Source organism: Podarcis bocagei (genome assembly GCF_964188305.1).
Source record: "Podarcis bocagei genome assembly, chromosome: Z".
NCBI classification, from domain to species: Eukaryota; Metazoa; Chordata; class Lepidosauria; order Squamata; family Lacertidae; genus Podarcis; species Podarcis bocagei.
Genome location: NC_138140.1, coordinates 34,531,931 through 34,545,302, shown reverse-complemented (window position 1 = coordinate 34,545,302; position 13,372 = coordinate 34,531,931). Strand labels below are relative to the sequence as shown.

At 46.3% G+C, this 13,372-nt stretch overlaps 1 protein-coding gene across 1 annotated transcript in view; it reads left to right on the top strand.

The window, feature by feature from the left end:
* The window catches only part of MID2 (midline 2), a 204,002-nt gene that overhangs the window by 168,359 nt on the left and 22,271 nt on the right, over window positions 1–13,372 (top strand). Inside the window, exons 5-6 of the mRNA XM_081179434.1 lie at window positions 6,068–6,216; window positions 10,046–10,173. Of these exons, the coding sequence (XP_081035560.1) occupies window positions 6,068–6,216; window positions 10,046–10,173 (277 nt within the window). The remainder of the gene's footprint in view (window positions 1–6,067; window positions 6,217–10,045; window positions 10,174–13,372) is intronic.

Genomic DNA, 13,372 nt, shown 5'->3' with positions numbered 1-13,372 from the left:
TCCATGAAACATTATCTTATTCTTCCTTTAACCCTTCTGCAATATTGGGTGGACATTACACCTCATATGTTGCAGAGTCTAAAATTGTGAATTTATGACAAGGATGAGGAGAGGAACATAAAAGCCCTGCCACAGGCTGTTCCCCCCACCATGGACAGTGCTTTTAGAGGCCTTGAGCAGAGGGGTGTGTGTGTGTGTGTCCCCCTAATTATATAGACAGTACCCAAAAATTGCAGTTTGTGTATTGGAAAAGAACTCTGTTTTCCCCCCCTCATCACTTTCTCTCATATCTATATCTATATCATCTATACCTACACACACACACACACACACACACACACACTCCTTATGAATGCAAAGATTTGATTGAAATTACATGTGAATTTCCAGTAGAATCTCAGGAGCCAGAGGGTTGGCTAAATAAGATTGACAGTGGTCATGAGCTAGGCTTCAGCTCCCATTATTATCTCCCTGCCATGACTAGCAAAGCCAAAATGAATTAAATAAAGTCTACAAAGAATTAAGAAAAAAATGCATAATTTATCCAAGTTGCAGAATTCAGATGGGGTGGGGTGGGGGGCAGAGTTGGCACAGGATTTTTATGTTGTCTTTTAGCCGGGAATGCATACATCAACCTGGCTTTGGGTAAAGGTAAAGATAAAGGGACCCCTGACTGTTAAGTCCAGTCGCAAACGACTCTGGGGTTGCGGCGCTCATCTCGCTTTACTGGCCGAGGGAGCCGTTGTTTGTCCGCAGACAGCTTCTGGGTCATGTGGCTGGCATGACTAAACCGCTTCTGGCAAAACCAGAGCAGTGCATGGAAACGCCATTTACCTTCCTGCTGGAGCGGTACCTATTTATCTACTTGCACTTTGACGTGCTTTCAAACTGGTTGGTTGGCAGGAGCAGGGACCGAGCAACGGGAGCTCACTCCGTAACGGGGATTCGAACTGTCAACCTTCTGATCGGCAATCCCAAGAGGCTCAGTGAGATTGCTGGTTGATCCTGAGTAGTGTTCCATAGCAAAATAGCTCTGATATGTGAAGATGGTGCAAAGGAAAAAAAAACCAGAGTGAGAGATTGGTTGGGGGATAATGTGCTTTGGCTTTGATTTGAGTAGCAACTTGCTGAGTTAAGAAGCTGCCTTTTAGTGAGGAATCTGGACCTCGATTCTTAGAAGACTGATTTTGCAATATCCAACACTTAATCCTATGATGCTCCAGAAATGACAAGGCAAAAACTCTTGCTTCTGCCCCTGTTACCTTTCTTGCAGGGCCTTCCCTGCCCAGCAACCCAACTCTAAGGAGGAGGGAGAGCTGGGCACGGTGCCACTCACCTCCTCACCATGCCAGGTGTTTGCAGCCTCTGCTTTTTGGAAGCCCTCCTTTCCCCCTTCTTTCCTTCTGATCGTTTTCTTGATGAGTCTGGGCATAAACGAACCATCCATCAGCCCATTAAATCCCAGCAGGAGAGTCATTTCCTTGTGCAAACAACCATTTGAAGTTCTGGTCTGCCTGCTGCTAGCTGGAATGAGCGTCTCTCTCACTCCCTCTCGCTCCTGCTTGGCATCGGCTTTGACATTTCCAGTAATGATGAATGAAGGTGAGCAGGGGAAGATTGGCAGGAGCAGAGCGTGGCAGCAAGGAGACAGGGAAGGCATTAATTGCTCTGCACCTCTGCACTTAGCAAGCTTTGGTTTTTTCCTCCCCATCCTGTCATCTCAGAAAGGGGAGCTGCACACCCTCAAGCACACACACCCAAAAAATCATTGGAACCCTATTGTAGTAGAGACAACGTTCAGTAGTGGTTCCAGTGGTAATTGCTAATGCAAAGGCACCTTCAAGATGGGATGGCTGCAGGATAATAATAGGTCATATCCTAGGAAAGGAAAGCCCAAGCTGTTAAGTACAGCCCTGCTCCCTGTAAATTCAGTCTTCTCCTTATACCACACTAGACTATTTTGTCCATCCAGCCCAGGGTTGCCTACAGTGACTGACAGTAGCTGTCCAGCAGAGGTCCTCCCTATCACCTTCCTTCCAGTCCTTTTTTCAAACTGGAGGTGCCAGGCGTTGATGCGGCAACTTCCTTGCTGCAAAGGAGTTGCTCTTCCAGGAAGAAATCTATCACTGCATGTGCTGTTGCTGAGCTGGAATGAATTGCTGTGGTGGAGGACGTACAGTCCTGTGGCCAACAAGCATTTTCTTGGGAGCCTGCCATTGTGCTGCTTCCTCCATAACCCTCCAGGGGTCTTGCAGTATACGCAGTTACGAATTCACAGCGCATTTGACACCAGCGTTCATTCCATCTCAGAGCTCGAACAAGACAGCTCTGACTTAACAGCCAGTGACTCTGCATGTATGAAATTCTTGCTAGTTGAGTTTGGCAGGGCTATTACTGGGCAGCACTGTTACCCCAGGCCAAAGTAATGGCAGAAATATCAGTCATAAATCAAACTTGTCATCTGGTGTGAACACAGCTCGATCCCAGAGCACATCCGCTATCAGCACAACCTGTGCCTGCTTCCATTCATCCTTCACTCTGAAAGAGAAGGATTCAGGCAGCGTGTGAGGTTTGCTTATTTATTTAGTCACATCTTAGAATTCCCTGGCAGTATGGTCCCTGTTTGAACTGGAATTTGAAACTGTGGGATGAACCCATGCAGTAAAAACAAAGGTTTGGTCCCATCCATCATCATCATCATCATCATCATCATCATCATCATAGGCAAATCTATTTATTTAAAGAATTTATATCCCAGTTTTAATTACAACAGCCCTTAAGATATCCTGGTCTAAGTTGTTCAGGACTTAGTACACTGGTACAAGAACCTTGAATGGAGCCCAGTAGCAGGTCTTTTAACACTAGTGCCATGTCTTGGTGGTGGTTTATTCCTGGGTTCGATATAGTTCAACCTCCATTCTTATGATGTGTGTTAGAAGAGAGAGTCAAACCAGATGAGACCTTTACAAAACCTGAACTGTAATTTGGAAGTTTCTCTAGGTCGAACCCGAGTCTGTTGGCTTCAGGGCTATTTTGCCTAGAAGAAGTTCACAGATTTGAGGTTTCTCCACTTAAATTCTACATCTGTGTAAGATTCTTAGTTTATGTGTTTCCTGCACTCTTTGGGTGTTTGTGATTTTAGTGTTTAATCAATTGTTTAATGTATTTTCCCCCCCTTATATTATTTCTTCCTCTCCCCATACTAAATGCTTCTTGACATTTCAGTTGTTGGTTTTCTAGCTCCCTGCCCCCCCCACCGGATTTATTGAGCCTCCAACCATGACTTGTGTGCTAACAGCTACCTCTGCATAAGCAATAGGCCCCAGCATAGTCAATAGTCAGAATGATGGGAATTGTATTCCTGCAGCATCTGCAGGGCCACAAGTTCCCCATCTCTGTTTTCAGAGCTAATCCAAAAACAGCACTCGTTGGTTCTTTTATCAGAGCCAAACACTTAAGCAAGTTTTGAGTCCAGCAGCACTCTTTTTCAGGCTAAGTATTAAACTATCACAATGTGATAGTGGAATATTTGTGAATTCTAAAGTCTATTCACTGCTTTGGGACATACTTATTCAGCCTAAAAAATGTATTGTGCTACTGTTGCATTGGGGATTTCATTCTCTATAATTCATTGCTGGGAAACCTTTTCTGTTCTGAGGGCTGTTTCCCCCCATGGCCATTGTCTGGAGCCATCAGTAAAAGCAGGCAGGGCAATAGAAGCGCTTCTTGCCTCTATACAGCAGACTACATTCCAGCCATGCAAAAGTCACGGGTTTCTATGCACACCCATACATACCTCTCAGACTCTCAGACTTCCATCCAGGTAAGAATGAGGCATGATCAATGTTCAAGAACACATTCCAGCCAGGCAAAAACACTCCTGGAGGGTCCAGAGTGAGGCTGTGTAAGGAGTGTGACCAGCAGAGAGCCCCAGGGGCTGGGTAGAGAGGCCTGGAGCACCACATTTGACCCTTGGGTCAGAGGTTCCCCACCTGCTGTAATAGGTAGACAGCATTTCTTGTTACAGGGTGGGCCCCTTGAGGACTGGTGAGGAAGCATCGGATATAGCATGCTTTCTTGCCCTTTACTCCTTTGAAGTTGGAAATTTTGGTGGTTCGTTCTTGCTTTAGCAAACGTTGGGTACCTGAATGTAAATTCCTGAACAGGAGAGTGCAAAAAAAGTAGGAGAGAAAGCTGGATCAGTGCAGCGGAAGTGCATCCTTGGAATGGATTGCGGGTGATGAGGTTGGCATCAGGGTAGGGGTTAATTATACCCTTTCTTGATGGAAGTGACAGGCATCCAGAGAGACGGTGGGGCGGGGAGGATGGGAGGGAGAGATACTGCAGCATTTCTGCCCATCACCGGTGGGGGCTCTGCCATCTTCCCTTCACTTGTCAGAGAAGGGCTTCAAACTGACAGGCTGCCCCAGGGCAGCTACTCCAGCTCTGATTTAGAAGCTGACAAGGAAGAGCGCTGAGAGCTGCTGTCATTTGGGCTTGGTTGGGCTCTGCACGGCACACAGAAGTACCCAAATAATTCAGGGGAGGGAATCAGAACAAGCCATCTGTGTGGGTCAAGCAGTGCATCCCTTTTCAGCATTCAGACTGTCCAGCTGCTACTGCAGTCTGAAAAATAGACAGCATTAGGATGGATTTATTGAGAGAAGGGGACAAGAGAAATAATTGAATGGGGAGGGGGCATGCGTGTGTAAGAAAGGGAGGGTGTAGGGCAGTTCTCGTCTTGCCCACCATTGATATGAGGACACTGGAAAAGTTTGCATAAGGAAATGCAGACCATGGGCTGAAATAGCTTCTCCACCTGTTTTATATCCTGATTTTCCTTCAAGGAGCTGAAAGTGGCATATGTGATAGTAGTGACTGGCCCAAGGCCACCCAGAAATCTTCATGACCAAGGGGTGATTTTGAAGCTGTGTCTTCACTGTTCCAAGCCCAGCCCTCTAACCAATGTGCCACACTGGCTCTGCTGCATGAATGGGACAAGAGTTCTTTTGGGACAGGAAGAGAATTCTCATGTTTGTCTCCCAGGGACATGACTGGACAGCTCATGTCTAACCTTTGTCCACTTTCTAGTGTCAGTACTTTAAAAAAAAATCATGTGGTGTATGTGCACCTGTAGCTATTTTCCAGCAGGTGTGTGTCCAGAACTTTTCTCTTTTTAAACCATATTTCCTTGAAATGGACTTCATATGCAGCTGCCTCTGGGCACATGTACATAATTAATTGAGCATAATGAATAATTAACACAGAAGACACAGCCTAAAAGGGAGAGACAAAACGATAGAGATCCAGCTATGTTGCTTGAGCTTAAGGCAGCCAAGGAAGGATGAAACTTGAAGGTCAGTCAGTCTGAACAGGCTGGCAGAAGGCCAGACTAGGATGTGGTACCATTCACACAATTAGCAATCACTGGAACTGCTTTATTTTTAATGTAAATAGCAAGTGTGGGGTGGGGGTTCTTAGGTGCATGAATAGTTCCATGTCTTCTTTGGCCTTAAGGTTGGCATGATATGGGCAAAGGAAACCAGTTTTATATAGCAACCATTTCAATGTGTTTCTTCTTGTTGATTTCCATTGTTGGAGGAGCTGTGTCCTATACAATTTTGGTCCTATTGACTTGCTTTGCCATTGAAGATGCTGGAGAGATGAACACTGAGCGAGCAGCAGGGGGCTGAGGTGGCCTATTCTGATTCTAAGCATATAGATGCGGATATCCTCAGAGCCTCTAAGAGCTGTTCTTTCCAGTAGGGCCTCCAAGGCCTAAATTCCTCACAGAGAAAGACCTTGCCTGGGGATACCACAATACTTCCCCTCTTCCCATGGTAGTTCTTTTCATCTGCTTGTTCATTCTGCAACCTCCCTTGTGAGGTCACTTCATTTCTCTCTCCCCACCCCATGGTTTTTACTTTTGATGTGCTTGCCAGTATTTCAGTGATATAAGCCACTGCCTTTGAATGTCACCTGCCTGCTTCCCTGTGCACTAATGAGGCTTCAGTTGTTGCTTCAGCAAAACCTGTTGTTTTTTCCCCCGTCTGCCCATTTCTCCAAGGTGATGAAGCTGAGGAAGCTGGCCCAGCAGGTAGCCAATTGCCGGCAGTGCCTGGAGCGGTCGACTGTCCTCATCAACCAGGCTGACCACATCCTGAAGGAGAATGACCACGCACGGTTCCTGCAGACAGCAAAGAACGTGGCAGAGAGGTATGGCCTTTTACTCCTTAAAATGACTGGGACAGCATGCGGACCTATCTTGCCCACAAAATAATGCCCACATGCTCTACCAGTGAGCTTTGTCCCTCTTGTTGAACATAGAAATAGTCTTTACCTCAAGTCAGACCACTAATTTATCTAGCTCAGTACACAGTGCCTAGGGCAGGGATAACCAATGTATTGGTCTGCAAATGTTATTGGAATGCAGTTCCCATCAGTCCCAGCTGGCGAGGCTAGAATTGAACACCGCCCTGGGATTTTTGGACAGTATATAAATCTAATAAATAAAATAAAAATCAAATATACCCACAACTCCCATCAGTCTCAGCTGGCTTGGCCTATGACACTGGTCTTCCCCTGGTGGGTTGGGACCCACTAGTGCAGCCTTTCTCAACCTGTGGGTCCCCAGATATTGTTGGACTACAACTCCCATCCTTCCTGAGCTCTGGCCTTGCTTCCCATCACCCCTAGCTAGCAAGACCAGAGCTCAGGGATGATGGGAGTTGTAGTCTAGCAACATCTGGGGACCCACAGGTTGAGAACCACTGCACTAGTGGGTTGCAGCCTGATCCAAGGTGGGTCACAACAGGAGCACTAGCACCCTACAGATATATGGCAAAGGATTAAGAAATGGGTCCCCAAGTGGACATTTGGGTTAAAAGTGGGTCTGAAAAGGTTGAAGATACTTAGCCTGTGATCAGGCACCATGTTGGCTGCTCTTAGTCTAGAGTTTCAAGAAGGGGTCTTTCTCAGCACTACCTGAGTTGATCAAGGGACCTTCTACATGAAAAATATGCACTCAGACACTGAGCCTACAGCCCCTTTTCTGTGGATGGAACCACCATAGATGGAGGGAGTGGAAGTGGCAGAATCTAGCAGGCATTTGCAAATCGATTCAGGATTTAATGGTTGATTTAATGAGAATCCCATACTCCTGCTGTCTCCTCACCTTGACCCATTGCCTCAGACAGAATGTCACAGGAATTAAAGCAATGCTCGAGATCCATTAAAACTGAAAGCAGCTGTTTGGGTGACGGCGGTCTCAATGTTTGTGTTTCATCTGCCTGCCCCAGGGCCTAAAGCTTTTCTTAGGGTTCAAAGCACAATGGTCTTGGGATGACAGCTGCGGCTGCAGGTGTTCTTTAGAGGGATTCAGAACCAGCATCAGCACATGCCATCCTTGGGCAGCTGCCAGGACTCACCGCTGGTTGCCTGCCCTGCCCCCCAATGGCCCAGAACTCAGCAGCATCAGGCAGCTACATTTAACCACCCTTTAAGTGCCCCACAAGACCCACCCAGGCCCAATGACAGCAGAGGAGACCCACCAGAGACTACCTCCCTCAGGGGCCCTGGCGGATTTCATCTGTTTGCTAGAGAAATAAAGGACTGAATCTGAAGAAGGATGGGGAGGAAGCTGCGTAGAAGGCAGGCACTAGTGTTAGTGATCCTTACTATAGCAACAAGAGTTTTCTCCAGTGGCAGTAGCGGGCTCCTCTGGGCAGGTACCCACCTTTGCACGGATGTCTGTACGTGACCTTGAATCTTTTCAAGCACTTTGGTTTATTTTCAGTTCTTCTCCTTTCCCCCCAGACAAGGGAAGGAGGAGTTTTGGGTTTTGTTGCTTTCAATTATTTACAGATTTAATGTGAACTTTCTTTAAGTACACTAGAGCGCCTCCAGCTCGGCCAAATTAACAGCTTGGAGTGCGAGCTGCTTTTGCAGCAGCGTCAAAACGCCAAAGAGATCAGAGAGAATGCAGAAGTGGGCCATCCCCCCATCAGGCCGGGGAAAGAGACCGCAAGCGCTAGTGCGAATATGCTGGGCTGATTGCTGCCAAACAGGATCAGACTCTTCACTGTCATCCCATGAGCAAGCCACAGTAGTCGCTGGGTAGTATCTAAAAACAAAAAGGGTGTAGGGGCTCAACACCTTCTGGGAGGCTGTTAGGGAACAGGGAAACCCTGCCTTATACCCCTGGAACATAGGACTGATTTTTAGTTATCCTGTGTTATGAGAAGGTAAATGCTCTGAGAGTTCCTTTTCCTTCTAATTTCATATGTTCACAGATTTTGGGATGGCTACTCTTGCTGTCCACTGGATTGCAGTTCTTCCTTGAAGCATGGGTTAGTTTGAGACATGGTTCACTCTTGAATCAATCCCAGGCCCTGGATGTAAAATATGGCCTCATCTGCACTGTACATTTAAAGCAGTATCAAACACTTTAAGCAGTCATGGCGTCTTCCCCCACAAAAGAATAAAAATAACTCTGGGACCTGTAGTCTGCTATGGGTGCTGAGAGTTGACAGGAGTCCCCTGTTCCTCTCCCAGAGCTACAGTTCTCAAATAGTTAAACAATCAATCTCTCTTCCCAGGGAACTCTGGGAATTGTAGCTCTGGGATGGGGAATAGGGGCTTCCTAGCAGTTTCCAGCACCCTTAACCAACAACAGTTCCCAGGATACTTTGAAGGGAAGCCATGACTGTTTAAAGCAGCACATACAGCTTTAAATGTTCAGCGCAGATGGAGCCTATGTGTGAAGCCCAGAGCACTGGTCCATCAAATCCAGCAATATCTATTCCAGCCTTCTCTAGCCTGGTACCCTTCAGAGGCTGTTGGACTCCAACTCCCATCAGCTCCAACCAGCATGACCAGTGCTCGGGAATGATGGGCATTGTAGTCCAAAAAAAATCAGAGGATACCAAGTTGGAAAAAGTTATTCTACTCTAACTGGTGGTAGGTTCCTCTGCCTCCAGGCAGATGCTTTGCCAGCACTCGGGATCCTTTTTAACTGGCAATGCCAGGGGGTTGAGCCTAGGACTTTCTGAACGCAAGGCAGGTGCCCCTCCCACTGTATTCAATGGTAGGACTCAAATATAGGGATTCAAAACATCCCATAGTGAGGGCTAAGGTACAGTGGTACCTCGGTTTAAGTACTTCATTTGTTCCAGAGGTCTGTTCTTAACCTGAAACTGTTCTTAACCTGAAGCACCACTTTAGCTAATGGGGCCTCCGGCTGCCACCGCGCCACCACTGCGTGATTTCTGTTCTCATCCTGAAGCAAAGTTCTTAACCCGAGGTACTATTTCTGGGTTAGTGGAGTCTGTAACCTGAAGCATATGTAACCCGAAGTACCACTGTATTGGGAGCTTGGTGGGGAAGGGGAACATGACAAGTATTTGACATTGCTCTAAATTTTGAGAATCATCTAGTCCAAATGCCTAAATAAACTGGGTCATAACCTGCTCTAAGATGAGTTCCACCAGGGTCACTCTCTTCTTTTATATTCTTTTATAAAGTTTTTAAGTGAAGGATATTCTTTTATATTCTTTTATAAAGTTTTTAAGTGAAGGAAGGGAGACATAAAGATGGGGGAACAGTGGGAAAGATTGTGGTAGAGAGAGAGAGAAGGAGAAGCACAAAGGAGGTAGGGTAAAAATATTAAAAGTGAAGTATTGAAGTTAAATGTGGTACCAGGATCTGAAAAGGTGATGGATACTGATCTGGAGGATTTGAGCCTCCAAGGGCTTCTGATTTCTACCACCTCTACAAGCGAATGGGATGCATATGGCTCTTGTGGAGATCAAGGAAGGATTTGGGAATTGGGGAGGGGAGCTCATTACACAATCTTCCAGCTACCAGACTCTTGCACGGGCAATTGAGGTCCTGAATTTGAAGCCTGAGCATCTCTCCTCCCCTCCTCTTCCTGCTGGTGGTTATATCACTGCCAGGCTGTTTTCAGCTCTTTAATCAAAAATCAAAGTGCCGCCTGGGAGTTACAAACACCACCTAATGTATATTGATGCTCTCTTCTGTCTTTCAGGGTCGCCATGGCAACAGCATCCTCTCAAGTTTTGATACCCGATATCAATTTAAATGATGCCTTTGAAAACTTTGCTTTAGATTTTTCCAGAGAGAAGAAACTGCTGGAGGGGCTGGATTATCTAACAGGTCTGTGCCGATTCTGCAATCCCAGCTCACCCTCCGCACATCCCTAAACTTTTCCCCACTCCCAATTTGACCTGCTTTCTTTGTAAACCTGTCAGTGGAAATTTGGGGGCTGGGGGGCGGGATATGGCTTCCTTATCATTTGTTTCTTATGCTTTTTGGGTAATACCAATGTTACAGCTCAGTTGGCATTTCATGGGGGCTCATGATTCCACCAGTGCAGAACACAATGTTATCTGACTCGTCTTCTGCTTGTTTTGAAATCCTGTGGAAGGGGGCAAGATTCCCTTCCACCAGACTCAAGCACAAATGGAGAGAAAAAGAGAGTCCCAGGGGCTGGCTAACAATGTCTTTTGACTCATCCTTAAGAGGAGACTCTGTTCTGCTTCATGGCAGCTGTAGTAGCAATAGGTTTCTGGTAAGCAGAGGAGGCTTGCTTACCTGCGGAGCAACTGCTCTTCCCTGGTAGGCAAAAGCAGCTGCTGCCAGAGTATGAAACATCAGCAGCTTCATAGCCACACCCCTTTGCTATATTTGTTAGCCAAGAAATGGAGTAGGTGGGTGATGTTTACTCCAAACAGCAGGTGCCACTAAAGTTCATTATCCAGGCCTGCAGGACCTGGTCCATGTATGCAAGTGTCCTGCATCCACTTGAGGTGATGGGTGGGCATATGTTGTTTTGAATGCTTCCCTACATATAATACTTCCTGCAAGTAGAAAATAAGGAAAGTCCACTTCTTGCTGTGCTGGATTTCTGCATAGGAGCATTTCAAAATGAGGCTTTCCTCACTTTCATCTTGAGATGGTAGAGTTAGGGCCAACTCAAGGGGGACAAGAGGGTCATTTGTCCTAGGTTTCAAGCTCAAAGGCATCCTCAAATTTAGACACTTCTTAATGTGCGGGGATTTAATAAGTTTTGCAACTTGTTTTTTTGCATATCAGGCTAAAACGTGATGTGTTCTGTCAGCTTAGAACTGTAAATATGAGCAAATGCTTTAAGCAAACATTTTAATTTGGTAAAAAACTTACATGTTTTTTGTAAACTGATGTAGAATTTGTCGTATTAAAGAGCTAAAAATGTCTCTAAATTTTGATCTGAAAAGTCACTTCCAGTGGCACAAGATTGTGATGAGCATGTCTTCTCAATCAGCTAATTATGTAAGCAAGCTATTTACTCTTTTTTTGTTGTTGGTGGTGCCTTATTTTCTTTTCAAGTGCTGCCATTTTTGAAAAAGCTTTTATTATGATCAGGGGCCTCTAAAACTGTACATGGCCCCTGGTCTCTCTGGGCCTCTGAAGGGGCCTGTGCTCAGTCTACCATATCACCTCATTCTGTTGGACATTGACCAAGGCCATAGCTCACTGACAGAGCACCTGTTTGCATGCAGAATGTTGCATATTCAGTCAAAGACATCTCCTAGGGCTCATTGCCTGAGACACTGAAGAGCCACTGCCAGTCAGCGCAGCCTCTCTATGGCTCCCTTAGAAGCATGCATCTTTTAGGAGAAATTCTACAGATGTCCTTAGGCCTCTCAGTCTGTAAATTCAGTTGCTTATTGTTTCAGGGCATGTAAAAATTGGAATAGTGCAGAGGAATGTGACTTGTTCCCAGGGTTTCAATTAAAAAATTCTGGGTTTTTTAAAATTCCTTTTATTAAAACACACACATTCACACACAGAGAGACATTCACACACAAGTTTTGACAGGACAGCTTGGCTTTAATTAGTTTATTAACCTGATTATGTCCAAATGTCTTGAGTCAGATTTCATTGTTTCAGCCTTAATATGTGATCTCTCTGTCTTTCGTGGACAGGAGGCCCTCCCAGCCATCTGTCGCATTATGCAAGGGGCCACGGATTGATTCTGATGAAATTTCCCAGTGGACTGAAGCTGCAGAGAGAGAAAATTAGGCAGTGTGTTAATATCTGGAGTTAAATGGATAGTAGTAGATCCACCAAAGAGGGGTTGGGAAAGGAAGCAAGTGGCTAAGAGAGCTTGCATTGCCGAGGGAAAGCCAGAAAATAAAGCCTTCCTGATGACAATACGCAAGGAGTTACAATGTGTAGGTGCTGCCACGCTAAAAAACTGATTTCGGCTGTTGGACAAGTATGTGGCACCTGTGACAATGCCAGCTCCGCAGATCAAAGGGGTCAAGGTGGCATATATGGGGTAAGGCGATCCAGCAAGTGATCTGGTCCCAAGCTATTAAGGACTTTGTATATACCATATTTTTCGCTCTATAAGGTGCACCCAACCATAAGATGCACCTATTTTTTAGGGGAGGAAAACAAGAAAAGCCAGCAAGAGCCACAGACACGCTCGCTCAGCACAGCTCTTTAATGATAGAGCGGCTCTTGCTGGCTTTTCCGGGAGGTGGGAGAAGGGACTGACGGGCTGCCCTCCGTCCCTTCTCTTACCTCCCTGAAAAGCTAGAGGAAGCTGCGCAGCTATCGCTGAAGCTAGCAGAGCAAGAGCTGCGCAGCACCTCTTGTTCTGCTGGCTTCCCAGCAAATTGGGATGAGGGACGGAAGGGGCTCCGTAAGGGCTCCCTTCCATTCCTCCTCCCGTTTCGCTGAAGAGGCACTGCGCTGCTATTGCTGAAGCCAGCAGAGCAAGAGCAAGAGGGATGAGGAATGGAAGGGAGTCCTTACGGAATGCCTTCCATCCCTCATCCCACTTTGCTGGGAAGCCAGCAGAACAAGAGGTGTTGCACAGCTCTTGCTCTTGCTCTGCTGGCTTCAGCAATAGCTGCGCAGCCTGCATTCGCTCCATGAGATGCACACACATTTCCCCTTACTTTTTAGGAGGAAAAAAGTGCATCTTATAGTGCAAAAAATATGGTATATATAAAGGTAAAGGACCCCTGGATGGTTAAGTCCAGTCAAAGGTGACTATGGGGTTGCGGCGCTCATCTTGCTTTCAGGCTGAGAGAGCTGGCATTTGTCCACAGACAGCTTTCCAGGTCATGTGGCCAGCATGACTAAACTGCTTCTGGTGCAACAGAACACTGTGACAGAAACCAGAGTGCACGGAAACGCCGTTTTCCTTCCCGCCACAGTGGTACCTGTTTATCTACTTGCACTGGCATGCTTTCAAATTGCTGGGTAGGCAGGAGCTGAGACAGAGCAATGGGAGCTCACCCCCTCACGCGGATTTGAACCGCCGATCTTCTGATCAGCAAGTCCAAGAGGCTCAGTGATT